The 26,977-nt window shown below is 68.2% G+C and overlaps 2 protein-coding genes across 3 annotated transcripts; one reads left to right on the top strand and one right to left on the bottom strand.

The window, feature by feature from the left end:
* The first annotated feature begins 455 nt into the window (after positions 1–455).
* Positions 456–15,308, top strand: SLC4A2 (solute carrier family 4 member 2). 2 transcript variants are annotated; one of them, XM_079301189.1, is made up of 23 exons: positions 456–580; positions 5,110–5,248; positions 8,060–8,228; positions 8,342–8,577; positions 8,713–8,834; positions 8,990–9,213; positions 9,955–10,091; positions 10,166–10,346; positions 10,432–10,567; positions 10,689–10,872; positions 10,949–11,063; positions 11,147–11,331; positions 11,592–11,805; positions 11,898–12,119; positions 12,243–12,391; positions 12,573–12,767; positions 12,843–13,085; positions 13,205–13,294; positions 13,549–13,715; positions 13,797–14,050; positions 14,512–14,681; positions 14,920–15,093; positions 15,193–15,308. In XM_079301189.1, the coding sequence occupies exons 2-23, from the start codon at positions 5,189–5,191 to the stop codon at positions 15,271–15,273; spliced, it is 3,708 nt and encodes a 1,235-aa protein (XP_079157315.1). In that variant the 5' UTR covers positions 456–580; positions 5,110–5,188; the 3' UTR covers positions 15,274–15,308. The 2 variants fall into 2 exon arrangements, with proteins under 2 accessions (XP_079157315.1, XP_079157316.1); XM_079301190.1 differs by lacking the exons at positions 456–580; positions 5,110–5,248 and adding an exon at positions 5,949–6,000.
* Positions 15,309–16,011: 703 nt separating this feature from the next.
* On the bottom strand, positions 16,012–26,601 carry FASTK (Fas activated serine/threonine kinase). The gene is made up of 10 exons (XM_079301199.1): positions 26,446–26,601; positions 25,567–26,170; positions 22,725–23,195; positions 21,961–22,109; positions 21,566–21,782; positions 20,187–20,346; positions 19,249–19,340; positions 18,418–19,027; positions 18,025–18,139; positions 16,012–16,317 (listed from the first exon to the last, which is right to left on the bottom strand). Exons 2-10 carry the CDS (start codon positions 26,123–26,125, stop codon positions 16,231–16,233), a joined length of 2,460 nt encoding a protein of 819 aa, XP_079157325.1. The 5' UTR covers positions 26,126–26,170; positions 26,446–26,601; the 3' UTR covers positions 16,012–16,230.
* Between the last annotated feature and the right edge of the window lie 376 nt (positions 26,602–26,977).

Raw genomic sequence — 26,977 nt, 5'->3', positions numbered from 1 at the left:
CCCGTCCCGGTCGCGTCCCGCCCCGCCCTGGCAGCCCCAGGTCCCGGTTCCGGTCCCGGTCCCTCCCCGCCCTGGCAGCCCCAGGTCCCGGTCCGTGCCGCGGTGTTGGGGTTCGGGGGGTTCGGGAGGTTCGGGGGGGCTGTGCCGTGTCCCGCACTCCGGGGCTCCCAGCGCACGCTCCGGGTGCCTCGGCTCCTTCGGCTGCAGGTGGAGCGGTACCCAGCCCCGGCACCCCCAGGAGCACCCCGAAATCCCCGGGGGTCCCTGGAGCCCTCCCGGACACCCCGGCACCTCCCGCGCTCCTCCCGGCCGGCAGCGATGCTGCCCGGGACGGCGAACCTCGGCCCCCCGCCACCACTGGAGCTCCGTGCGGGGTGGTCCCAGGTGACCCCAGACCCTGCTCTCGGGGTGACGGTGTATCCCGGGGCAGGGGGGGTGTCAGGACCCTTCATCCATCATCATCATCATCATCATCATCATCATCATCATCATCATCATCATCATCATCATCCCTCTCTCTTGCAGCGGGGCCGCTCCATGCGCTTCCCCCGCGGCGCCTGAGCCCGGCAGCCCTCGGCAGGTGAGTGCCGCGGGTCCGGGGGTGGGCCAGGTGTGTGTCCCTGTCACACGTCTGGGGCGGTCCTGCAGCCACCCGCTCCCCGCGAGGGGCCCCCCGGGCCGGGAAGGGGACTGGGCTCATCCAGCTCCCTCCATCGTCCTGCTCCCGGGAACGGCGGCTCCGAGGGGCCCGGGAGCCGCGCCGTGCCCGCTGAGAGCCGCCGGGTGCCGGGGCACTGCCCCTTGCGAAACCATCCGGGGTTGAGCAACGCCGGGCACGGCTCCAGCCCGGGGCTCTCCCACGGAGCGTGGGCTCCATGGCCCCGGGCGCGTCCCCGGGGAGGGGGGCAGCACAGCTGGGGTGCGAACAGGTTTTGGGGTCTGCGTTGGCTGTGGCTGCCTCTCCCCAGCTGCAGAGACCCTTTTGGTTTTCGATACCATGTCGGGATTTGAGATTGCTCCGTGGTGGAATTATGCTGGCAGCTCCCAGTGCTGCGGGAAGGGCTCCGCGCCTGCCCCGTCCCCCCACGGAGGGGGGCTCCGGTTGGGAACCTGCTGTCGAGCCCTTCGGGGTCGCTGCACCACTTCAAGCGGTTGCCAAAAAAACCGGGATTTGATCGTTCTAACGATCCGCTGGCACCGGCGGCTGCGCCCCCCGCCGGCAGCCCTTCCGCCCGCGCTCCCGGGGGCTCGGGCCGCTCTGTACCTGCTTTGTCACCTGTCCTGGGCGGGCAGCCACGCTGCAGGGGATGGGGCTGCCGCAAGGGTCCAAAGGACGGGTTGGGGGACCCTTCTGGCACCTCCTGTGCCCTGGTCAGGGCTGAGGGTGACCCAGGTGCCACCCTGCCGGAGAGTGCCATCCCAGCCGGCGGAAGGGAGGGGACCGTGGGAGCCGTGTCCCCGCGCTGTCCCCGTTTCAGCCCCCACAGTCACAGGCTGTCATTAGACGGGCCGCGGTGGCCGCAGGGACCGGGCTGGCTGCCCGAGGGAGCCGCACCGGGGCATTCCAGGGGCGGGAAGCCAAGGGGGTGGGCACAACCCTCGCCCGGGGTGGGACCCTGCGCTTACGGAGGGGGTCATGTCCCCTGTGTCCCCAAAGACGCCTGGGGCGGGAGTGGGGTCGCCACGGGAGCCACGGCGAAGGACTTGGCAGAGCTTCCCTGTTTGGATCCGGGGCTGCTCCACGGAACAAAGCCTCGCGCTGCCGCCGCTGCTCCCGCGGGTTGTTTTCCTCCTGAGCCGGTATAAAGCTCCTGGCAGCGCTCGCAGCTCCGGGCACAGCGCGGCTGCCCGCGCTCCTGCTCGAGGATCGCCCCTGCCCCGGGCTCTCCCGGCTCCTGCCGTGCCGGGGGTCCCGCGGGGGTCCCGCGTCCCTCCTGCCGGGCAGGACCCGCCCGGGGCCGTGGGAGCGGCCGGAGCTGCTGGAGCCTCGGGCTCCCCGGGCCGGCGGTGATGGGGTGAGTGGGGCCCAGCCTGTGCTGGGACAGGGGGTGCCACAGCGGGAGTGACACGTCCCCGCTGGGCTCCCACAGCCCTTGGGGGGTGGGCGTCGCCCAGCCCTGCCGCAGGTGACAGTGGCTGTCGCTGTGGCCAGACCACCGTTCTCAGCGCCATCCCATCCTGCAGGGACCGGGCTGTCAATGCTGGTGCATGTCCCCGCAGGAGTGTGGAGGGCAGCTGTGCCTGTCCCCTGCTGCTGGGTGGGGACAGTGGTGGGGACAATGGTGGGGTGGGCAATGGCAGGGGGCTCTTGTGGGTCTGGTGCTGCCTGCGGGGTCCTGGCCTCTCTGAGGTGCCAGTGAGGAGGTGGAGGGTGCCCTGGCACATCGGTGACTGGGGCAATGACAGTGGTAGTGGCACCATGTGGGTGCAGAGCAGTGATTCATCTCCAGATCCGGTGGTTTTGAGGTCGTGGGCCGGGGGGAGGTGAATATTTTTGGTGTTGGTTTGTGAAGTTTCAGTGAGTGAAGCTCTGCCGCCGAGAGGAAGCCAGTGGTGTCTGGCCCAGCTCCATCCCGCGGTGATGAGGGGGTGCAGGATCCCACCTGCTTCTGCTGGGTGGGATCTGGGGGCACACAGGGTGCCAGGAACACCCAGGGCTTTCCTGGAGCAGCCAGGTGAGATGGGGCAGGGAGCAGGGGGCTGCAGGGAGCTGGGGTCCTCCCATCTTTGAGGGTGGACAGAGTGCTGGGGCACCTATGGGGCCTCCTCAGTTTTGGGGTGCAGGGAACTGGGGCTCTCCTGACTTCCCTGTTCCATGGACGTGTCTGCCTGGGCGGTGGGCACAGCCTGAGCTGTGCTAGCCTTGCCCAGCTATTCCTCCTGCCTGGCACACAGACAGGTGTGTTCCTGTCACCAAGGGGGCAGCTGGTGGTGGCAGCAGATGGAGTGGCAGGAGTCGTGGAGCTGCTGCTCGTGGGGACACTGGCATGGGAGTGTGGGCAGGAGCACACTTGCTGCTCTGGGGGCCCCCTGCTCCCAGTCTTGTCTCTTGTCTCTTCCCTTATCTCTTTCTGTGGGGTTTGGGGTCTGTGCTGTGGACATGGTTGTCCCGGTGGGATGTGTGAGCTGGCTTCCCAGGACATGGGTGTCTCAGTGTGGATGTGCTTGTCCTGGTGTGGACAGGCTGCCCAGGATGTGATTGTCCCAGCACAGGTGTGCTTGTCCTGGTGTGGACAGGTTGCCCAGGATGTGATTGTCCCCAGCACAGGTGTGCTTGTCCTGGTGTGGACAGGTTGCCCAGGACATAACTCCCGGTGTGGACACGAATATCCCGGTGTGAATGTGCTGCCTGGTACCAGCATCACTGTCCCACCGCGCTCGGCCCGGGGTCCCGCCCGCTGACCCAGAGGTGGGTCCTGGCTCAGGATGGGTCCGGGAGCTCGCAGCCCTCCGGGGCAGCCCCGAGGCAGTGTGGGGCCAGGGCCGAGCCCTCTAATCGCCTCAGCCGCTCAGGCAGGCCGGGGCCGGTCCCAGGAATGTGACTCCGGCGGCGCGGGAGTGGCCGTGGCAGCGGCGCTGGGCGCCCGTGGCGGTGTCGGGTCACTCCCGGCGTGGCCGGCGCTGGCAGGCGCCCGGAGCGCGGTCCTGCCCCGCTTATCGGGGCGGCCCGGCCTCGCACAAGGGGCCATTGTGCTGCGGGGCCGCGCAGGGGCGCGGCTGGTGGCGATGCCAGCGTTGACACCGTCACGGTCCTGTCCCCGCCGTGGCCGCGGGTGCGTGTCCAGACCCTTCTGCCCAGGAGGAGGGCGAGGTGGTGGCACTGCAGCCGCGCGGTGACGGTGAGACTGTCCTGGGGTGTCTGCGCTGGACCTGATTCCCCATCCCAGGGTGCCAGAAGGTCCTGGGAGCGGGGGTGGCCACAGGGCACCGATCAAGGCTTGTTCTGGCCGCTTTCCGCAGGGCTGGCTCGAGCCCTGAGCCGTTCCCGGCCACTGCTCGTCCGTGACTCAGTGACTGCAATGGAAAGCAGAAGTGTCCCCCCGTGCCCCCCCAGCTGTCCGTCATCCTTTCCAGCGGGGTCATGCCCCGGCTGTCGGGCGCCACATGTCCCCAGTGTCACCACCGCGCTGGGACCCCGCTGTGGCACATGGGGACCAGGACCCCGTTTTGGGGTGGTTTTTGTGAGAGCACGACGTTCCCGAGAACAATCTCAGTGTGTTCCCAAACTAATCCCGAGCTGCCCGCGAGATTAAACCCAAAAAGCTGCTTAGCGCCCACAGCAGCGACGCCGTCCCGCGCCGGCGCCCCGGCACCCACCGAGGGGGCGGCCCAGCACCACGTCCCCCCCGTGGGAGGGTCCCGTCCTGAATTTGGGGGGGGGGTTGAATGCTGGCGGCGGCTTGGCGGGCGCCCCAGGAGAGCGGCGTGGCAGGGCGGATAATCTGCCTGCTGGAATGTGGATGTGCTGGCTCCGGCCCCGGACGGGAGCGGGGATTAGGGAGAAGCTGGAGCAGGGTAGTACCGAATTTTGGGAAAAGGTGGGATCCGGGGCTGCGGTGAGGCTCGAGCAGCCTCAGCCTGGGCATTCACCGACACCACAACTCCTGCAGCCTCACCACGGCCACCGTGCTGGCACCGCCGGTGGCGGTGACGGGGACAGTGATGCCACCCATGTGAGACGCAGTCATCCGTCACCACCCTCCTCAGTCCCCCCGTCACGTGGGGCCACCTCCCGTGGCAATAAACGCGGCACACCGGTGACACAGGGGTCAGCGCAGGGCCCGCGGAGCTGCCAGGGGGCAAATGTGGGTGGAAGCTGCTTTGCCTGGGGAAACTGTGGGAGGGGCTGTGGGGTTTTGGGAGGGTCGGGTGCTGCGGCGGCCCCCCGAGCCTGGCACTCTGCCTGCACCCGCGGGGTTGGGTGCTTGCCCGGGGTCCCGCTGCCCCGACTCCGCTCCCCTCCCGGCGTTTGTCTTGGCCACAGCTCTCCCATTCCAGCCGGTGGCCAAGACAAACCAGCCCGGAGCCAGCCCGAGCCGAGGAGGGGCAGCCCCGGCCCCGCCCGCGGCACGGCTCTGGGGACCCCCTGATCCCCCTCTGTGCCCCCAGGTTATGCTGCCCCGACAGCGACCCCTGAGCCCCCGCGAGAAGGAAAAGGGCTAAGCCGGCTGTGCCGGGGGCCGGCACCATGACCCACTCCCAGGTGTCCTCCGAGCTTCACCACATTGTCTCCTCCGCCTTCCAGAGCGTAAGTGCCACCGCGGGGACAGGCCCTGTGCCGGGGGGGATGACAGCTGCATCCCGATGCTGCCGGGAGGGGTGACGGGTGTCATGGCACAGCTCTGCTGCCTTGGGGCATGGGGAATGCCTGATAGCTGGGCTGTGGGGAGCTGGCAGTGCCCGCAGTGCCCACCCCTCGCTCAGGTGTGGGGAGCTGGCAGTGCCCGCAGTGCCCACCCCTCGCTCAGCTGTGGGACAGGGCTGTGGGGAGCTGGCAGTGCCCGCAGTGCCCATCCCTCGCTCAGGTGTGGGGAGCTGGCAGTGCCCGCAGTGCCCACCCCTCGCCCAGCTGTGGGACAGGGCTGTGGGGAGCTGGCAGTGCCCGCAGTGCCCATCCCTCACTCAGGTGTGGGGAGCTGGCAGTGCCCGCAGTGCCCACCCCTCGCTCAGCTGTGGGACAGGGCTGTGGGGAGCTGACAGGGCTGTGTCACCTGCCCCATTGCTCAGCCATGCCCCACAGCAGCTCCCCGGGCAGGCCAGGCCAGCTGTGCCAGGGTGGCAGTGCCCTTGGGGCCGGCGCGGTGCCAGTGCCGCTGGTGGCACGGCCGTGGTGCTGCCCGCAGTGCCAGCAGTGCCCTGGCGACGGCTCCCGGGCCGAGTTAATGATTGAGCCCCGTGTCACGCCGCGGCCGCCCGGTGCTGCTGGCGCGTCCCCGTTGCGCGCACGTGACCGGGGATGGGACTGGCCCCATCCTAATGGAGTTCCTCCGGGGCTCCCAGGTAAGCTGCGGCCTAGGGGGGCTCCCGGGGGCTCTCCCTGCCCTGCCAGCCCAGGGCGCCGTGCCCACCTGCGCCACGGTGACGCCAGGTGCCGCCAAAGGAGCGTGCTGGGGGCTGCTGGGGTGCAGATGGAGCCCGGCAGGTGTGGGCCATGGGGCCATGGCCAAAGGGGCTTGGGGGGTCTGCGGGGTCAAAGGGGTCACGAGGATGGTGGAAGGGATGTGGCAGGAGTGTGGGAGCAGGTGCAGGATGGGGCCTGGTGCCACCGCAGCCATCACGTGTGCCAGGGTGGTGGGTGTGATGGGGTGGCCTGGGTCGTCACCTGGGTCACCCCTGGGTCACCCCTGGGTTGTCCCCTGGGTTGTCCCCTGGGGGACCCAGTGGTCGTCGTGCAGTGGGGACAGGCGGGGGCACCTGTGCCCAAACCAGACACCTGGGCTGGGGTTCACGTGGGGTGGCCTTAGCACAGCCCTGGACCTGCAGCTGCTTGTGGGGTGCCCACTCGGGGTGCTGGGAGCTCCCCCCGCTGCCCGGGGGTGTTCCTGCAGGCAGATCCCGGTGCCTGGGGTCCCCCTGTCCCCCCTACGCGGGGTCACTGGGTGGGGGCCATACCGGGGGGGCTCGGCCGTGCAGCCCCCGCAGGGGTGGAGGGGTGCGGCACTGGGGCGATTTAGGATTTACCGGGGGGGCCGTGCGGCACCGGGGGAGCGGAGCAATCTGAGCTCGGTTGTTGCGGGGCCGGGGCTCGGCGGGAGGGGCTGCTGGTCCCGGGGTGCTGTTGCGTCCCGAGGGGCCGGGGGTGGCGGGGGCTCGGCGCATCCCGGGCGGGCCCGGTGCATCCCGGGGGCACTCTGCATTCCGCGGGGGGGAGGGCCGGTCGCTCCGGGCCGCCGCCGGTGCCGCGGTGCCGCCGGTGCCCTCTGCGTTCGCCGTCACCTTGAGACGGGCGCGAGGCGGCTCCGTCAATATTTGGCGAGGCCGGGACGGAGCCGCCGCCCCCCGGTTCCCTGCCCGCCCCCCTCTCGCTCATCCCCCCCCCGGCCCCATCCCCGGCCGGTCCCGCCGCTCCGATAAAGCGCTGCGGGAGCTGCGGAGGGAGCGGCTCCGCCATGACTCAGGTAGGACCGGCCGGGGACGCGCCCCCCGCAGCCCCGCAGCCCCTCCCGCGCTTCCCCAGAACCCCCCCCCCGCAGCCGCCGGCCCCGCATCCTTCGCGTCCAGCCTAGCGCCGCATCCCCCGTGTCCCCGCACCCCCCTCAACCCCCGGTCCCGCATTCCCCCCACAACCTACCCCCCTCCACTCCTCCACATCCCTGCACGCCCCCAGCCCTGCATCCCCTGCCGCCCCCAGCCCCGCCCCCTGCCCCGAGCCCACCCTTGCCCCCCGGCACCCATCGCTGGGGGGGGTCACAGAGCTGGGGGGGCACAGAGCTGGGGGGGCACAAAGCCGGTGGGGCATATAGCTGGGGGGGACACAGAGCCATGAGGGCACGAAGCTTGGGGGCCAAAGAGCCGGAGGGCACGAAGCTTGGGGGGCACAGAACTGGGGGGCCCCAGAGTCGGAGGTCACACAGCTGGGAGGCACAGAGCTGGTGGGGCACAGAGCTGGGGGGCACAGAGCAAGGAGGGCACAGAGCTGGGGGGCACAGAGCCAGGGGGCAAGAGCTGGGGGCTCTGCGGGTCCAGGGTCTGGAGGATGGGGTGGGGGCAGCGCTGGGTGTGGGTGGGGGGCACGACACGGGGTGCAGAGGTGCGATAGGGGCATAGCGCGCGTGGTGCTGGGTTCGTAGGAGAGCGGGGCACCGGGACAGCCCGGGCACCGGGACAGCCCGGGCACAGCCCCGGGGCCGAGAGCTGGGCTGCGGTGGCACAGGGGGTGGGGGTGACACCAGAGCACAGCGCTGGGCCTGGGGGCGCTGGGGCTGGTGTGTGGGGTGCAAATGATGCCCTGGGTGCTCAGCCCACGGCGCAGCGGGGCACAGCTCGGCATTGCCCTGTGCCCGGCACTGCCCCGTCCCCAGCACTGCCCTGAGCCCGCTCATCGCTGCCCGTCCCACAGCCCGAGCAGGAGGCGCTGGGCGCCGGCTCACCTGCCTTTGGGGAGGAGGAGGAGGAGAAGGACCTGAACAAGGCGCTGGGCGTGGAGCGCTTCGAGGAGATCCTGAACGACGCTCACCCCCGCAACGCCGAGGAGGCCGGGCGGAGCTACGGCGAGGAGGACTTCGAGTGTGAGCGGGGCCAAGGGCGGGCACGGAGCAGGGCACGGGCAGGGAGCGGCCAGGGGGCGAGCAGGCAGTGGGGAGCTGGCAGGGAACGCAGCACCGACTCCCAATCCCCCCAGACCACCGGCAGTCGTCCCTCCACATCCACCACCCGCTCTCCACGCACCTGCCCCCCGACGCCCGCCGCAAGAAGGGCGTCTCCAAAAAGGGCAAGAAGAAGGCCCGGCGTGCCTCTGTCCCCGGAGAGACCCCCACCATCGAGGAGGCTGAAGAGGACGAGGATGAGGCGTGCGACACGGAGACGGAGCGCTCGGCGGAGGAGCTGCGGCACCCCGGGCCGGCCGAGGCCGTGCAGGTGAGGGCGGGGCTGGGGCGGGGGCAGCGCTGTGCCCCCCCGGCTCAGCGTGTCTGGGCACAGCCGGAGCTCCAGAGGAGCTGGGGCCCTGCTCCCCATGGCCAGGGAGACACGGCTCACCCCCTGCCCCCCCAGTTCTTCCTGCAGGAGGATGAGGTGCCCGAGCGCCAGGCAGAGGAGCCAGCAGCCCCTGCAGCACTGCCCGGCTCCCCCCCTGAGCCCCGAGGGGGCACGACCCCGAAGGAAGCCCAGGCCAGGTGAGCAGGGCTCGGGCCATGCTGGGCGCTTGGGGAGTGGGCAGCATCCTCTGGCCACCCCATGGCAGGGCTGGGGACTGGCAGCCCCTTGCAGTACCCCACGGCAGGATTGGGGTGCAGCGGGGGCTCAGGACTGAGGGGCTCCTGCCTTGCAGCCCTGATGCAGAGCAGGGGGCTCTGGGAGAGGGGGCTGCCGCTGAGGCGGGGTCCCCAGGGCGCCCCGCGCCGAAGTCGCAGCCGGGGCACCGGAGCTACAACCTGCACGAGCGGCGCTGCATCGGCAGCATGACGGCTGCAGAGCAGGACCGCTACCAGAAGATGCCCACAGACGAGTCAGAGGCACAGACACTGGCCTCAGCTGACCTGGACTACATGAAGAGTGAGTGGGGGCTGCACATCTGGGGCTGCACACCTGGGGATGCACACCTGGGGCTGCAATGGTGGCCAGTCTGTATTGGGACAGCAGGCTGGGACAGTGGGTCAGGCAGTGCCAGGGAGTGGGGCTGGGGATGGTGGGGCTGGGGCAGTGGGGCTGGGATGGTGGGTCAGACAGTGATGGGGTGGTGGGTCTGGGGCAGTGGGGCTGGCATTGCCAGGTTGCCTCGTGGCTGCATCCAAGCTGACCGTGCTCCCAGTGCTAGGCACAACCAGAGGGGACCCATCCCTGGTGCCAGGGCTGATGCCCCACAGAGTCCCTGTGGGGTGTGGCCTGGATCTGAGCCCGGGGCAGCTGGAGCCAGTGAGGGCAGTAGCAGTGGTGGTGGCTCCCCAGGGCACTCACCAGCCCCAGGGACGCACAGCCCAGGATTCTCAGGGTGATGCTTTTGCTGTGGAGCACAGCCAGGAGAGAGCCCGTGTGCCAGGGGGCATGGGTCGGCCTTGGCACATGGGGAGCAGGTGACCCCACTGCCAGGAGCCACCTCGACTCCTGCCTGGCATCGCTGGTGGTGGCCAAGTGACCTCCCAAAGCTGCAGCACCCGCTGCAGCACTGGGATGATCGCTGTGCCCTGAGCCATCCCAGGCAGGACACATCCCACAGCCCCACCCATGGAGCTGGGTGTCCCCTGTGCTGGGTTTGGGGGGCAGATTGGCCACCCCCAGCATTGCTGCCCCGCTCAGGTCACCGCTTCGAGGACGTGCCGGGCGTGCGGCGGCACCTGGTGCGCAAGAGCGCCAAGGCGCAGGTGGTTCACGTCAGCAGGGACCACAAGGAGCCCAGCACGCGGCAGCGCAAGCAGGACCGGCAGCCCCACGAGGTGCGGGGTCCCGGGCGGGCACGGGCAGGGACGGGGGGGCCTGGGGTCCCGGCACTGACCCGGCTGCCCCGCAGGTGTTCGTGGAGCTGAACGAGCTGGTGGTGGACAAGAACCAGGAGCTGCAGTGGAAGGAGACAGCGCGCTGGATCAAGTTTGAGGAGGACGTGGAGGAGGAGACAGATCGCTGGGGCAAACCCCACGTGGCCTCCCTGTCCTTCCGCAGCCTGCTGGAGCTCCGCAAGACCCTGGCCCACGGTAGGGAGGCGGAGACCACCCTGTGGGGCCTGTGGTGAGTTGGGGTCCCGTCCCTGCTGGCCTCAGCCCCCCCTCCGTTGCCCAGGGGCCGTGCTGCTGGACCTGGACCAGAAGACGCTGCCGGGGGTGGCTCACCAGGTGGTGGAGCAGATGGTGATCACGGACCAGATCCGGGCCGAGGACCGCGCCAACGTGCTGCGGGCGCTGCTGCTCAAGCACAGGTGGGCGTGGGGGGCACGAGCACAGCCCCTCTGCCCCGGGCTCTGCTCCCTGGGCAAAGGGTGAGGCTGTCCCTGGGGTCGCCGCTGGGCCACCACGGACCGCCCTGGCCCTGCCCCGCAGCCACCCCAGCGACGAGAAGGAGTTCTCCTTCCCGCGGAACATCTCTGCGGGCAGCCTGGGCTCCCTGCTCGTGCACCACCACAGCACCAACCACGTGGCGGAGGGCAGCGAGCCGGCCGTCACCGAGCCCCTCATCGCCGGCCACGCCGGCGAGCACGACACGCGCGTGGACGTGGAGCGGGAGGTGGGTGCTGCGGCCCCCCGGCCCTGCCCGTGCCCTGGGGAAGGGCCCTGACCCCAGCCCCCGCTCTGACCCACAGAGGGAGGTCCTCACTCCCACGCCCCCGGCCGGCATCACTCGCTCCAAGTCCAAGCACGAGCTGAAGCTGCTGGAGAAGATCCCGGACAACGCTGAGGCCACCGTGGTGCTCGTGGGTACGGAGGGGGTGTGGGCAGGCCGGGGGTGTGGGGACAGCACTGCAGGCACCCCGCTGACCCCGTGCCCCTTGTGCCCCCAGGCTGTGTGGAGTTCCTGGACCAGCCCACCATGGCCTTTGTGCGGCTGCAGGAGGCCGTGGAGCTGGACGCGGTGCTGGAGGTGCCTGTGCCTGTGCGGTTCCTCTTCGTGCTGCTGGGCCCCAGCAGCACCCACATGGACTATCACGAGATTGGGCGCTCCATCTCCACCCTCATGTCCGACAAGGTCTGTGCCCCACGGCCTTGGGGTCCTGCGGGGTGGGGGCTCATCCTGTGCCAGGTGGGGGGTTTGGGGCTGTACCTGGATGGGGTTCAGGGCTCTGCTGGGACAGGGGCTTGAGGCCGTGCTGGGCAGGGAGCTCAGGGTGGTGCCAGGGCTGGGGGCTCAGGGCCGTGCCAGACCAGGGCCGTCCTGAGGCCGTGGGCTTGGGCTCTCAGGACACCACAGAGCTGTGGCGTGGGCACTGACCCTGCCACTGCCCGCAGCAATTCCACGAGGCCGCGTACCTGGCTGACGACCGTCACGACCTTCTGAACGCCATCAACGAGTTCCTGGACTGCAGCGTGGTGCTGCCGCCGTCCGAGGTGCAGGGCGAGGAGCTGCTGCGCAGCGTCGCCCACTTCCAGCGCGAGATGCTGAAGAAGAGGATGGAGCAGGAGCGGAGGCTGCTGCTAGAGCCCAAGTCTCCTGAGGAGAAAGGTGCCAGGGGCAGGGCTGGGGCCGGGCAGCGTTTGGGGGTGTCCCAGCTGTTGGGGGCCTCACTGTCTGTCTGTCCGTGCATCCACCCCCAGCACTGCTGAAGCTGAAGGTGGTGGAGGACGAGGCCGAGGAGGACGACGACCCCCTGAGGCGCACGGGCCGCCCCTTTGGGGGGCTGATCCGGGACGTGCGGCGCAGGTACCCCAAGTACCTGAGCGACTTCCGAGACGCGCTGGACCCGCAGTGCATCGCCGCCGTCATCTTCATCTACTTCGCCGCACTGTCGCCTGCCATCACCTTCGGGGGGCTGCTGGGTGAGTGGGGGCCTGGGGGCCTGCAGGGGCTGCAGGCTGGGGCTGCCCCCTGCGTGTGCTGCGGGGCAGGGCTGTGACCAAAGGGCCCGTCCTGATGCTGTGCCTGAGCCTGTGCTGCCGCAGGGGAGAAGACGCAGGACCTGATCGGGGTGTCGGAGCTGATCATCTCCACGTCGCTGCAGGGCGTCCTCTTCTGCCTGTTGGGTGCTCAGCCCCTGCTCATCATCGGCTTCTCAGGGCCACTGCTCGTCTTTGAGGAAGCCTTCTTCACGGTGAGGTGCTGGGCTCTGCCCTGGAGGCTGGGGGAGACACCCCCACTCGGCCCCACTGCCCAGGGCAGAGACCCCCCCCAGCCCTCCTGCCAGGGCTCTGCCCCACTGCCCAGGGCTCTGTCCAGCCCTGTGACCGTCCTGACCCCCGTCTGTCCATCCATCTGTCTGCATGGCTGGGCAGTTCTGCACGTCTAATGAGCTGGAGTACCTGGTGGGGCGTGTCTGGATTGGCTTTTGGCTCATCCTCATCGTGCTGGTCATGGTGGCCTTCGAGGGCAGCTTCCTGGTGCGATTCGTCTCCCGCTTCACCCAGGAGATCTTTGCCTTTCTCATCTCCCTCATCTTCATCTACGAGACCTTTTCCAAGCTGGCCAAGGTGAGCTGTGGGGGATGAGCCGGGCAGTGGCAGGGCAGGGCAGGATGGGGCTGAAATCCCATCCTCCTGCTCCAGATCTTCCAAGAGCACCCCCTGCACGGCTGCCTGAGCACCAACAGCTCGGCCGAGGCCTGGGGCAACAGCAGCGCGGCCGTGGCCAACAGCACAGCCCTGGCCACCAGCCCGGCTGCCCGCGGTGCCACCAAGGTCACGGGGCAGCCCAACACGGCGCTGCTCTCACTGGTGCTCATGGCTGGCACCTTCTTCATCGCCTTCTTCCTGCGCAAGTTCAAGAACAGCCGCTTCTTCCCGGGACGGGTGCGTGGGGATTGCCATGGGCTGTGGGGCTGGAATGAGCCCAGGGAGGCTGGGGTGAGCCTGGAGGGCTGGGGTGAGTCAGGAGGGCTGTGGTCAGGCTGGTGCTGGTATTCCCCCAGATCCGGAGGCTCATCGGGGACTTTGGGGTGCCCATCGCCATCCTGGTAATGGTGCTGGTGGATTACAGCATCCAGGACACCTACACACAGGTGAGCAGCCACTGCCTGGGCAGGGTACCTAACCCCACACTCTCCAAGGGATCCCTGTGCCCTGTCCCACTGTCCTGGCTGTGGGTCTGCAGCTCCATCTGTCTCCAGCATGCCTGCACCTTCTCGGCCACCTCTGGCTCCCAGCATCTGACCTTCCCTCTCCCTCTGAGTCTGGCTTCTGTGGGTCCCGGTGCCTCCAAGGGACCCCTCTGAGCAAGTGCCCGCTCAGCATCTGTGTCCCCCACCCTCTGCAGAAGCTGAGTGTGCCCAGTGGGTTCTCTGTGACGGCCCCAGACAAGCGGGGCTGGGTGATCAACCCCCTGGGTGTGCAGAGTGCCTTCCCTGTGTGGATGATGGTGGCCAGCGGCCTCCCCGCCATCCTCGTCTTCATCCTCATCTTCATGGAGACCCAGATCACCACGTGAGAGCATGGGGCTGGGCAGGGGGCACTGGTGGTGCGAGGGGAGCCTGTGCTGTGCCAACCCTCTGCCCCGGTGCCCAGGCTGATCATCAGCAAGAAGGAGCGGATGCTGCAGAAGGGCTCCGGGTTCCACCTCGACCTCCTGCTCATCGTGGCCATGGGCGGCTTCTTTGCTCTCTTCGGGTTGCCCTGGCTCGCCGCAGCCACCGTGCGCTCGGTCACCCATGCCAACGCCCTCACCGTCATGAGCAAGGCTGTGGCACCAGGGGACAAGCCCAAGATCCAGGAGGTGAAGGAGCAGCGGGTCACCGGGCTGCTGGTGGCTGTGCTTGTCGGTAGGTGTGGCCCTCAGGACCTGGGGGGCTGCGGTGGGGAGGGGGCAGTGTGAGGAGGGGGCTGGGGAGCCGTGGGGGGCTGCGGTGGGGAGGGGGCAGTGTGAGGAGGGGGCTGGGGAATCGTGGGGGGCTGCGGTGGGGAGGGGGCAGTGTGAGGAGGGGGCTGGGGAGCCGTGGGGGGCTGCGGTGGGGAGGGGGCAGTGTGAGGAGGGGGCTGGGGAGCCGTGGGGGGCTGCGGTGGGGAGGGGGCAGTGTGAGGAGGGGGCTGGGGAACCGTGGGGGGCTGCGGTGGGGAGGGGGCAGTGTGAGGAACAGAGCTTGGGCACTCTGAGCCTTGGCCAAATTGGTGTGGCCACCCTGTCCGCAGTGGACACAGGGATGTGGGACCCTCCCCATATGAGGGCAGGGGAATGGGGCTGGGGGCTGTGCCCCCTGCCCAGGCTGACACTGCTGTGGCCCAGGGCTGTCCATCGTCATCGGGGACCTGCTGCGGCAGATCCCGCTGGCCGTGCTCTTCGGCATCTTCCTCTACATGGGCGTCACCTCCCTCAATGGCATCCAGTTCTACGAGCGCCTGCAGCTGCTGCTGATGCCCCCCAAGCACCACCCTGATGTCACCTATGTCAAAAAGGTGGGGAGGGGGCCTGGGGACGATGTTTGGGGCAGGACCCTCGTCTGGGACAGCAGCCAGGCTGGGGTACCCTTGTGTGGGAACCTGCCTGTCTGCAGGACAGGCTGGGGCAGAGCAGGGACTCGGGGGGCTCTGGGGGCCGTGTCAGGGGTGCGGGTACCCCGGGCCAAGCCGTGCCCCGTGGGAAGGGGGCGCTGGCAGGGGCTGGGGGCTGGCACTCACTCCTGTCCGTGCCCAGGTGCGCACGCTGCGCATGCACCTGTTCACCGGGCTGCAGCTGGCCTGCCTGGCCGTGCTCTGGGCCGTCATGTCCACCGTGGCCTCCCTCGCCTTCCCCTTCATCCTCATCCTCACGGTGCCGCTCCGCATGTGCCTGCTCAGCCGCATCTTCACCGACCGGGAGATGAAGTGTGTAAGTGGCCGTGTCCTTTGTCCCGTGTGCCGTGTCCCTTGTCCCGGGGGCACGGCAGGCCCGGGGGCCCGCGCTGTCCCTCAGCACCGTGTCCTGCAGCTGGACGCAGCCGAGGCCGAGCCCATCCTGGACGAGCGGGAAGGTGTGGACGAGTACAACGAGATGCCGATGCCGGTGTGAGGGCGGCAGCGCTCACGGCTCACGGTGCGCACGGGACCTGCATGGTGGGGCCGGGGCCCGGCACTGTCCCTGCGCTGTCCCTGGGCCCGGCCCTGGCGCTGCCCCGGGGCCCGGTGCTGGCCCGGGGCCTTGCACTGTCCCTGGGCGCGGCTCACGGCCCAGCACTGTCCCTGTGCTGTCCCTGGGCCCGGCCCTGTCCCGGGCCCGGCGCTGTCCCGGGCCCAGCTCACGGCCCGGCGCTGTCCCGGCTGTGTCCCGGGGCCCGGCCCTCGGGGTCCCGGCCCAGGAGCCCCCCGGGCCCGAGCCCCGGCCCCTCGGCAGCCGCTCGGCTCCCGCCCCGCGCTCGGGCGCCGGCCGAGTCCCCGGGCCGGGCCATCCAAAGGCAATAAACAGCTTTATTTGGAGCGCAGCACTCGAGCAGCGGTGCTGGGACCCCCCGCCAAGGGAGGCTGCTCCGGGGTGCGGGCTGAGAGCCCCCCGCTGCCTTCCACTAATAAAGAGACCGGACTTTGCACACTTTTCACCGGTTTTATTGGAAAGTTCCCCTTTCCCTACCCCCCTGCTGCGGGCCCAGGCCCTGGGAACAGCCCCATGCGCACACCCGCTCCCGGCCCCGCCTGGCATCCCCCGCAGCCCCCGGGACACGGGGACAGCCCCGTGCCCAGGGAAGCCGGGCAGGGGGGCCATGCAGGACCTTCCCCACTGACTCCCCCCGTCCTCCCCCAGCACCCCTCAAGTCACACCCGGCCCCCCGTAACAGCAATAAATAATCTCACACTCCCCCAGCCCCACGGCAGGAGCAGGTGCCCACGGCCTGGCCCCGCAGCCTGGCCCCCCAAGATGGGGAGCATCTCCATATCCCCCTGAGCCCCCGGATGGGGGGCAGCTCCGTATCCCCCTGCGCAGGGGAAGGGGCTGGCAGCACCCACCTGGCCCCCCACACCCCCGATCCGTCCCTCAGAAACGCAGCTCCCTCAGCTTCTGCCGCAGGTAGTGCTTGGTCTCCTCGATGCCACTCACCTTCTCCAGCTCCGTGTAAGGCAGCTGCCAGGGGACAGGGGGACATCAGAGCTGTGACAGCGTGTCTGCCCCCCCTGCACCTCCAGCCCCCAGCCCCATTCAGCCTTCTGAGGGGGTGGGAGGAAGAAGCATCACCCAGATCCCTCCCTGGAAAAGGAGGTTCCTGCCGGGGGATGGACACAAGTGTGGACAGTGGCATGGGAACTCAGACAATACCCTGCTCCAGCCTGAGCTCAGCCCTGCACAAGTGGTGCGGGCACATGGAAGAATCTGGAGCCTCACCATCACCATGGAGCCCCTGTCAGCACCCTCCAGGAAAGCTGGCAGGGTACTGGGGGGCTGGAAACTGTGTGGGTCCAACAGCCCTGAGGGCAGCACCAGCACTCACAGAGCAGCACTGAGGGTCACTGGGACCAGAGCTCCAGCCACTGGCAGCACAGGGGAAGGAATAAGGTTCTGAGGGGTTCTGAGGGCTGGGAGTGTTCACCTGGAAAAATAAGGTCTGGGGAGACCTTTTAGAGCCCCTTCCAGCGCTTAAAGAGGCTCCAAGAGAGGTGGAGAGGGACATAGGTCAAGAGCCTGGAGGGACAAAACACTGCCAGAGAGCAAAGCTGGATGGGATCTTGGGCAGGAATCGCTCCCTCTGAGGGTGGGCAGGGCTGGCACAGGTGCCCAGAGCAGCTGTGGCTGCCCCTGGATCCCTGCAGTGCCCAAGGCCAGGCTGGACACTGGGGTTGGGACACCCTGGGACAGTTGAGAGGTGTCCCTGCCCAGAGCAGGGGCTGGCACTGGGGGGCTTTAAGGCCCCTTCAGCTGGGTCCCTCCTGTGCCTTCTGCAGGAGGGACACAGCCCAGTCCAGTCCAAACACCAGCTCAAGAGAGAGCTGGCCTGGCTCCCAGCCCAGCTCCCAGGTGATTTCTCAGCAGTCACAGGACTCTGGAGCTCTGCACAAACACGGGGCTCTGGGCTGCTGAGCCCAGAACCAGGAGGAGCTGCAGCTGGCACGGCCTGGCAGCAGCAGGGGGTGAGACAGTTTGGGAATGGCTGTGGGATGGCACGGTGGAAGCACTGCTGTAATCCTGGTACTCTCTGCAGTGCAAGAGTGAACAGGACTGAGGGCTCATTTCCAGAGCCATTTTCCTCAGAAAGACTCATCCTCAGGCTAAAACCACCCACAAACAAGCACATGGGAGCTGCACATCCTAAACCAACATTTGGACTTTGCCAAAGGAGCTGTAGACCTGAGGGCTCCTCCAGTCCCAGCAGTGGGAAGGGAACAGAGCTGGAACCAGGGCAGGCAAGGCTCTGGCACAGAAGATGAACCATCCTCCCTCCTTGGCACATGGGATCATAGGTCACCACTGTGTCCCCCACCTGACTCACCCTGAGGCCCCTCAATCGATGCCACCACCGTGGCTGTGTCTGCCAGCCTGGGCTGAACACCCTCCCCTTCCCCTCACTCAGGTTGGGTCTCAGCTCACAGGACAGACTGTCCCTTGTCTCTGCTTTCCATCAGGGCTGGTGTCACCCACCAGCTGCATGGAAAAAGTCCTGCACGGGGTGGGGGAGGGCAAGGAGACACGAGGATGAGTCATCCCTGCTTCCTCTCACAGGGACAGGAGTGTTTATACTGGGGATGCCAGCTCCGTGGCCATCCATCCAGGGGATGGCAGCTCACAGCCCCTCACCCCCGGCGTCCCCTGGCCCTGAGGAGGGGCAGCCCCCCTTACCTGCACCAGACAGTATCCCAGCAGCCGCAGGTGCCGGTCCCTCATGGCCCGGGAGCCCACCAGGATGTCGGAGTTCTGGCAGTAGTGCCACTTGTCATTGACCGACAGCACCACCCTGGGCAGGGGACAGTGGGGAGCACAGCGTCACCCCACAGCCCAGCATCACCCACCCCACGGAGCTGCAGAGGAGCACCCCAAGTGAGCCCAGAGGCTGCCGGCGGCAGGCACGGCTGCATCCAGCAGCCAGGGCAGTGGGACACGGGTGTGCGGGTGCCCCCTGGCACTGGGCAGGAGGGGGCAGGCTGTGTCCCTGAGCAGGAGCCCAGGGCAGCGTCGGGTGGCTGTCCTGGGCAGGGAGCAGGCCGTACCCGGGGGCCGTGGCCCCGCTCCTACCTCTGGATGTCCTCGGCACCCTGCGGCCCCTCGCCCGGGCCGCGCTTGGGGCTGGGCCGGCGCGGCGAGCCCGGGGCGGCGGCGTCCTCGCTGCCGGGGGGGCTGCTGTGCTGCTCGGGCTGCTCCTGCTCCCCCTGGAAGCAGCCGTGCTCCTGGCCGGGGCAGGCAGCCTCCTCCTCCTCCTCCAGGATTTTGCCGATGGGGAACTGGAAGAGGGAGGCGGCGGCGCGGGGCGAGCGGTCGGGGGTGCCGGGCGGCGGCGCCGAGAGGCACTCGGAGGGGCTGCTGAGCGAGGAGCTGCCCGGGCTGCCCAGCGACGGCTCCTTGCTCAGCCCGCAGAAATAGTCCGAGGGGGGCTGGAAGCAGGGCCCCCCCGGGGCCGGGCAGAGCGCCGGCAGGAACCGCCCCGCCCGGCTCTCCCGCGGCCCCGGGGGGCTGCTGGGCGTCTCTGCAGCAAACGGGGCAAAGTCCTGCAAATCGGAGGTGAGGGCCAGGACGCTGGAGCGCAGGGACACGGCGACAGGGGACGGGGCTGGGGGGGCCCTGGAAGCTGCTGGAACGCGCGACAGAGGCAGCACCGTGCCCGAGCGGTTGATCCACAGCAGGAAGTCTGCAGGAGAGACAACAGGGATCAGTAACTGATGGGACACGGGCTCGGGAACTCTGTGCCCCAGCTGGGACTCAGAGCCAGCAAACAGCACAGGGGAACCCCCTCTTTCTGCAGCGGGAAGCTTTGTACCAAAGGCAGTGACAAAGCAGCCCAGAGCTCATTCTGCCCCCAGTGACCTCCCACCCTCAGCCCCAAATCCCACTGGCAGCCCAGGGGGTTACCTGTGCAGTAGCCGGGGGGCAGCACCTCGTCCTGCCGGTAGCATTCCTCCCCCACCAGCTGCCGCAGCGCCTCAGCCACCAGCCCCTTGTAGCTGCAAGGAGGGAACAGCCATGGGGGCACTGCAGGGGCTGCCATGTCCCCCCAGCACTGCTGCTGCTGAGTGCATCAACGTGGAGACGGGAACCCCCAGGACTGAGAGGCGCAGGACTGGAGTTTTGGACTCTGTTGTTGGAGCCAGGAAGGCATGGGCCACAGCTCCTTTTGCAGAAAAGCTCCTCACAGAATTGGGACACCAAATGCCCCCCAACAGGGCCGCCCAGCCTTAGCACCACTGCCCAGGGCACAGGGGAGTTCCCATCCCTGAGGGAATTTTACAGCCACGTGGATGTGGCACTTGGGGACATGGGCAGTGGTGACCATAGCGATGCTGGGGGACAGGTGGACTTAGGGGCTAGGTCACCCAGCACTGTTACATCTTCATCCAGATCTGCAGTCCCTTCATGCATGCACCCTTCCTCCTCCTCCTCTGCCCAGGTCCCACTGGGGAAATGGGATGTGCGAGATGCATTCTCATAATCTGATTTTGCTCTCCTCATTGTCAATCTGAAAGCCTTCACCTGTATGCCAGCCTCCTGACCTCCTGTATATCTTGTTTCCAGCAGGTGGTGTCCCCTGAAATGCTTGGGGTATGGTGAGGTGGGAGTGGCAGAGAGAACGCACCGACTGCGAGAGTGCCTTGGCCAGGCAGCCCCTGCACCAGTTTCTGCCCCCCCCTGCTGGCAACTCTGGCTGGACTTGGAGGCATTTCCAACCCAGTTCTCCCTGTGTGAATAGCACCTCTTCTACACTGAGGGTTTCCCAACCCGAAAAACTCTGCAATTCTGAAGGGTTCTGCGACTGTAGGGGACGGCAGAGGGGCGCTCCCCCCGGCCCTCACCTGTACTTCCTGTTGGCCTCGTCGGCGGTCAGGGCGTGCTCGAACATGAGCACGCGGTAGCGCGGGTCCAGGCGGGGCCCGCTGTACTCGCGGAACTCCAGCTCCACGGCCGCGTCCAGCAGCGACAGGTACCGGCGCACGATCAGCGCGTAGGGGCTGCCTGCGGGCAGCGAGCACGTGGTGCGGGGGGACGGGCACCCTGCACCCAGCCAGGAGCGCCCTGAACACAGCCTGGGCACCCTGAACACAGCCAGGAGCGCCCTGAACACAGCCCAGGCACCCTGCACCCAGCCAGGAGCACCCTGCACCCAGCCAGGAGCGCCCTGAACACAGCCCGGGCACCCTGAACACAGCCCGGGCACCCTGAACACAGCCAGGAGCACCCTGAACACAGCCTGGGCACCCTGAACACAGCCCGGGCACCCTGAACACAGCCAGGAGCACCCTGAACACAGCCAGGAGCGCCCTGAACACAGCCCGGGCACCCTGAACACAGCCAGGAGCACCCTGAACACAGCCTGGGCACCCTGAACACAGCCCGGGCACCCTGAACACAGCCTGGGCACCCTGCACCCAGCCAGGAGCACCCTGAACACAGCCAGGAGCACCCTGAACACAGCCTGGGTACCCTGAACACAGCCCGGGCACCCTGCACCCAGCCAGGAGCACTCCGAACACAGCCCGGGCATCCTGAACAAAGCCCGGGCACCCTGAACACAGCCAGGAGCACCCTGAACACAGCCCGGGCACCCTGAACACAGCCAGGAGCACCCTGAACACAGCCAGGAGCACCCTGAACACAGCCCGGGCACCCTGCACACAGCCTGGGCACCCTGAACACAGCCTGGGCACCCTGCACACAGCCTGGGCACCCTGAACACAGCCTGGGCACCCTGCACCCAGCCAGGAGCACCCTGAACACAGCCCGGGCACCCTGCACCCAGCCAGGAGCACCCTGAACACAGCCAGGAGCGCCCTGAACACAGCCCGGGCACCCTGAACACAGCCAAGGCACCCCACACCCAGCCATGGCACTGGGAGCACCCCTACCCCGGCTGGGAGCACCCCTGCCCCGGCTGGGAGCACCCCTGCCCCGGCTGGGAGCCCCCCTACCCCGGCTGGGAGCACCCCTGCCCCGGCTGGGAGCACCCCTACCCCGGCTGGGAGCACCCCTACCCCGGCTGGGAGCACCCCTACCCCGGCTGGGAGCACCCCTGCCCCGGCTGGGAGCCCCCCTACCCCGGCTGGGAGCACCCCTACCCCGGCTGGGAGCACCCCTGCCCCGGCTGGGAGCACCCCTACCCCGGCTGGGAGCACCCCTGCCCCGGCTGGGAGCCCCCCTACCCCGGCTGGGAGCACCCCACCGTGGCCCAACGTACTCATGACATTGCTGATGAAGCCTGGGGAGAAGACCTGGTGCAGGACAGTCTGTGGGAAGTGGCTGAGCTGGAACATGGACATGAGGATGTTGACGGTGGCCAGGGGGGAGCTGCCGGCCTTCTGCTCCAGGATGGCCTCCAGCTTGGGGAAGAGCTCGCCGTGGTTGGAGGGGCGGTAGTTCATCCGGCTGAAGGGAAACACCAACTTCTGGATCACCTGAGGCAAGAGAGGAGGGTGGGGCCGGGCTGGGCCAAAGGGCAGGTCAGAGCCACCTGCCCAGTGCCCTGAAGAGACGGGAGCGGGGCTCGGTCCCTGCTCCCCTGGAACGCCCAGCAGGATGGAGAAGAGCCGTGGCTCCTCTGCCCAGGTGTGCCCAAGGGAGGCGAGCGCTCACCTTGCTGTCGAGCTGCTCCCCGCGCTTCAGCAGGAAGCTGGCGATGGTGTCGAGCAGCCGCGGCTCGCGCAGCCGGTGCCGCGCCACGTACTTGGCGATGAGGGCCATGGTGTAGGGGGTGAGGTTCTCTGCCTTCCGGGGCAGCCACTCTGCCGGGCCAGCAAAGCACGGACACCGTCATGGGGGCCAGCTCTGTCCCCACCCCACGTCCTCCACAGCCACCACAGCCCGGGCAGGTGGGAGGGCGGGACTGGACAGTAGCACCAGTCCCAAAAACCTCAAAAGCCAAGCAGCTCCTAAAAACCCTCAGGTCCGGATCAGGAGAGGCTGAGGCCTGTTGTGCACAGCCAGAAAGTACAGATGGAGCACTGCTGGAACATGCACAGGTGAGGCCTTCTGCAAATCCCACCACACATCTACAGTGCCCAGCCTGCAGGCACTGTGGGAAAACAGTCCCTGAAGGAGTGGGGGGGTTCCTGGTCCCTGCCAGTCCCTAGAGTAATGGGGGGCTCCCGGCCTGCCAAAGGCCTGGGCTGGGCTGTCAGTGACAAGGGTGGCCGTGACACAGCAATCCTTCTGCTCCGGTTCTGGGGCTCAGCATGGCCCCAGCTGAGGCTGCCACCACCCAAACATCCCCAGGGGCAGGGAAGGCGTCTGCAGGGCTGCCCCCCACCCAGCCAAAGGCCCCCACGTCCTCTGCCCGAGCAGAGCCCTGCACGCCCAGCGCAGGCAGCAACGCCGGACCCCGCCTGGGCACCCCTCACCTGCCATGCTGCGAATGAAGCGCTCCTGCCGGTTCTCGTAGAAGAGCTGGGAGCTGAAGATGGCCTCCAGGGCCTTGTTGTTGGCCTCCTGGGCACACAGGGCCAGCATCTCGTCCAGCAGCGCCAGCTCGTGCTCGCGCATGGCGCTCACCTGGCCCAGCGTGTGCCGCACCAGGCGCAGGATCTTGCGGTTGTTGATGAGCTGCTGGTCGGAGGCGGCGTGGCCCTGCAGCGCCTGCGCCCGCAGCCGGTAGTAGGAGAGCAGCAGGAACAGCGTCTGGGGGTGCCGCTCCTTCTCCAGGTGCCGCTCCAGGCTGCTGAGGCACGACTCCACCAGCGGGTGGGGGCTGGAGGGGTGCAGCCGCATCACGCTGCTGAACACCATCGACACATCCTTCTGGTTGAAGCGGCCCAGGCGGCTGCGGGACTCATCCTCCAGCACCCGCACGAGCGGCGACTCCCCGGGCAGCCCTGCGGGAACGGGCACGGGCACAGCTCAGAACTGGGCACGGCTCAGAACCTGGGCATGGCTCGGAACCGGGCACGGCTCGGAACCCAGGTATGGCTCAGAACCGGGTACAGCTCGGAACCCGGGCACGGCTCGGAACTGGGCACGGCTCAGAACCTGGGCATGGCTCGGAACTGGGCACGGCTCGGAACCCAGGTATGGCTCAGAACCGGGTACGGCTCGGAACCCGGGCATGGCTCGGAACCGGGTACGGCTCAGAACCTGGGCATGGCTCAGAACCAGGCACGGCTCGGAACCCAGGTATGGCTCGGAACCGGGCATGGCTCGGAACCCAGGCATGGCTCGGACCCTGGGCACGGCTCGGAACCCAGGCATGGCTCGGACCCCGGGCACTGCTGAGCTCATGGCACAACCACCTCTGCAGCTCAGGTAGGGGGCCCCTGCCATGACTGGATGGACGTGATGTGTCAGTGACCAAACCCAGAAGGGGAAGGGAGGGGAAGGCAAAGCACCAGCAGGACACCAGAGCACCTGCAGCATGGAAAACTCTGCGTGGAGCTGTGGGGCCATTCCCACCCATCCCACTGCAATGGGAGCCCTGCAGCTCACCCACAGTAGCAAGGTTCATTTCCTAGGTCTCAAACATGTCAAAGACAAGTAATTCATAGAATCCCAAAATCTGACTCTTTTGGGTTGGAAGAAACCTTAAATCCCATGCAGTTCCAGGCCCTCTGTCATGGGCAGGGATACTTTCACTAGACCAGGCTGCTCCAAGCCCTATCCAACCTGGCTTGGAACACTTCCAGGGGCTCTGGGCGCTCAAAAAACTCATCTCAAAAAGTTAATAAAAAAGTTGTGGTTGGAAAACAACTATGACAACCCATGTGACCAAACTAAACCCTGTTTGCTCCAGCAGGGACTAATCCTTTGGCTTTTTTGACCTTCTCCTGTTTCTCAGCTCAGCTTTAGTTTGTGCGACCTGGCTCCCAGGGTAACACTTCCCTGCAGCTCAGGACGTGTTACCCAGGCCTGGGCACAGGCTCAGTGCCTTGGCTGTCAGGAGGGATCTCCTCAGCAAAGGCAAAGAGCACTGGGGGGCGCAGAGCTCCCCATCACCCCAGGATTTGGGCAGGCACAGGCCACAGGGCGAGTCACTGCGGGTTATGGTTAATCAGAATCAGGAGGGGGAACGTGCAGAATTGGTCTGAGCAGCCGCTTTGTTCCGTGGAAAGGCCTCAAAAGCAAGCTGGAGTCTGTGCTAATGAGGGACAAGGGGGCAGGACAAAGTGGGGGGCAGAGCAGCGCCGTGGGGGGCCCGGCACAGGGAGCCTGGCGAGGGCGGCGGCGCCGGCTCCGTGTCAACAAACAGCCGGCGCCGGGCAGAGCCGGCCCAGCCCGGCAGGGGCTCGAGTTACTGCGTCAGCCACGGCCCCGAGGGCTGGGGAACGGAGCAGGATGGGGAGCCACGGGCGGCAGGGCAGGCGCTCAACAGATCGAGCAATCCTAACATTGTTTGGCTTGGAAGGCACCTTAAAAGATCATCCAGCCCCACCCCTGCCGTGGCCAGGGGCACCTTCTGCTAGGCCAGGATGCTCCAAGTCTGGCCTTGAACGCTTCCAGGGATGGGACAGCCACAGCTGCTCTGGGCACCGGCTGAGGGAACCTCTGTCAGTGGGAAACCATTCTCCCTTGTCCTGTCCCTCCAGGCCCTTGTTCAAAATCCCTCTCCAGTTCTCGGAGCATCTCCTCTGGGCTTGCTCCAAGTCCTTCTGCTGTTGGGCTTCAGAACCAGAAGCAGCACTGCAGGTCAGGCTTCACTGAGTGGGGCAGAGGGGAAGATTCCCACTACTGCCCACTCCTCTCTGGATGTAGACCCACCCCTTCCTCGCAGCAGAACTTGCAGGGTCACCCCAGCCCACAGAAGGAGGAGCCTCCGGGATGCTGCCTTCCCTGGGACACAGCCCCTCAGGACACAGCTGCACAGGAACCCAAATACACCAAACACCCCAAACCCTCTCTCCCACACACTGGGAGACAAACACCCGGTGACATGAGGCTTGTGCCCTCCAAGAGTTCAGCCAAACCCACGGTCACCCCCATCGGTGCTCAGGTGTTTCCCGGTTTTCAGGGCTTGGAACTGAAGCTGGAACTAGACAGGGCCCAGGAGTGGCTGATACACATCCTGCCAGGCAGGGCTGCCCAGCACTGAGCTCCTGCTCAGCGAGGGACACTAAGCCCTCCTGCCCTGGAGGAGTGAGCACCCCTGCTGAGCTGAGCCCCCCAGCCGAGCCCCCAGTGGTCGCGGCTCCGTCTGCCATGAGCCCCCGTGCCGTGCCGTGCTCCCCCGCCCCGCCCGGGCCCCGGGGCGCTCACCCAGCGCAGCCGCCGCGTACAGGCAGTTGACGATGCTGAAGTTGTCGAACTTGGCGCAGCCGCTGACGATGGCCTGGCAGAGCACGTGGAACTCGGGCTGCTCCAGCACCTGGCCCGCGGGCCCGCGGCTGTCCCCGGCCCCCGCGGGCGGCCCCGGCTGCTGCTGCAGGAGCTGGCCCAGCTTGTGAAGCGCTATGGGGTAGTGGCTAGCCGACACCTTGCCCGGGTTCTGCGTGACCCAGCGCAGCACCTCGCCCACGCTGCGCGAGCGCTCGATCAGCCGCTTCATGGTGAAGAAGGTGTCGTAGCTCATCTTCTCGTGGATGAAGTTCCAGCTCTTCCTCTTGCCGTGGGCCCGGCCGCGGCCGCCGTCCGGGTGCAGGGCGGGCAGCAGCCCATGGCCGTAGGGGTCCAGGGGCAGCAGCAGCCGCGGCCGGGCCTTGCCGGCGCAGCAGCAGGCGGGGAACATCGCGGCACCGCGGCGCTCACGGGCAGCCGGGCCCCGCGGGCCCGCCCGGGTCAGAGCGCGGAGCCATGGGCACAGCAGCGGGCACAGCATGGCGGGGGCGGCACGGCGCGGGGGGCTGCGCGGCTCCGGAGGACCCTGCGGGCGGACCGGCGGGGGCGTGACCGGCGGGACGGACCGGCGGGGGCACGGGCGCTCCCCCCGCCCGCCGGGATCCGCGCCCCCGCCCGCACCACCCGCCGCCCTGCCCTCGCCCGGCCCCGCGGCGCCGGGACCTCCGGCCCGCCCGGTGTCCCCCGCCCCGCAGCGCCCGCCCCTCTCCCGGCTATGCCCCGACCTCCGCCGCCATCAGGCCCGCCCTGAGCGCCCCCCGCGGAACTCCTTGCCCCCCATCTGGCCCGACCCGGCCGTACATGGCGCTGGCGGCCGCTCGGTCCCGCCGCCACCGCCGCCGCTCAGCGCCGCCGGGACACGGACGCGGCCCGGGAGCGCAGCCCCGCCGCCATCTTCCTGCGGCCCCGCCCCACGCGCGGCACTTCCGGGGCGGGGCCACGCGCGGATCAGCGCCGCGCCTCTGCCAATGAGCGAGCGCTCCGTGCAGGGCGGGGCGGCGCCGCCCGCGCAAGCGCGCTGCGGCCCTGCGGAGCGCGTGGCGGGACGCGCCGGGCCCCGCCCCCTCAGAGCCCCGCCCCCAGCCCGGCCGGTGTCCCCGCCCCCGTCCCCGGTCACCCCCCGCCACCGTCTCCGACCCACGGCGCAGCACAGCCGGGACGCCACGGCCACTCACAGTCCTTCCGCTTTAATCGGAACGGCGCTGGGGGGTGGGACCCCCCAACACAGCACTGGAACCCCCGGGACAGTGGGGAGTGCAGCCACCCCCGGCACCGGGACCTTAGGAGCGAATCCCGCCGGCACCGGGAACCTCGGCACCCCTGGGCTCGTGTC

This window comes from Erithacus rubecula, assembly GCF_903797595.1.
Source record: "Erithacus rubecula genome assembly, chromosome: 3".
In the NCBI taxonomy this organism is placed as follows: domain Eukaryota; kingdom Metazoa; phylum Chordata; class Aves; order Passeriformes; family Muscicapidae; genus Erithacus; species Erithacus rubecula.
The sequence above is the reverse complement of the archived record's forward strand: the minus strand, read 5'-3'. Positions and strand labels throughout refer to the sequence as shown.

What these genes read in the sequence shown, in the direction of transcription:
- SLC4A2 (XM_079301189.1), top strand. Translation starts at nt 5,189, where the DNA reads ATGACCCACTCCCAGGTGTCCTCCGAGCTTCACCACATTGTCTCCTCC. An exon ending in GGCCGGCCGAGGCCGTGCAG is followed by an intron (nt 8,578 to 8,712) that starts GTGAGGGCGGGG and finishes CTGCCCCCCCAG; the next exon opens with TTCTTCCTGCAGGAGGATGA. An exon ending in AGGACCGGCAGCCCCACGAG is followed by an intron (nt 10,092 to 10,165) that starts GTGCGGGGTCCC and finishes GCTGCCCCGCAG; the next exon opens with GTGTTCGTGGAGCTGAACGA.
- FASTK (XM_079301199.1), bottom strand. Translation starts at nt 26,125, where the DNA reads ATGCTGTGCCCGCTGCTGTGCCCATGGCTCCGCGCTCTGACCCGGGCG. An exon ending in GTACGCGGCGGCTGCGCTGG is followed by an intron (nt 23,196 to 25,566) that starts GTGAGCGCCCCG and finishes CCGTTCCCGCAG; the next exon opens with GGCTGCCCGGGGAGTCGCCG. An exon ending in TGGGATACTGTCTGGTGCAG is followed by an intron (nt 16,318 to 18,024) that starts GTAAGGGGGGCT and finishes GTCCCCTGGCAG; the next exon opens with CTGCCTTACACGGAGCTGGA.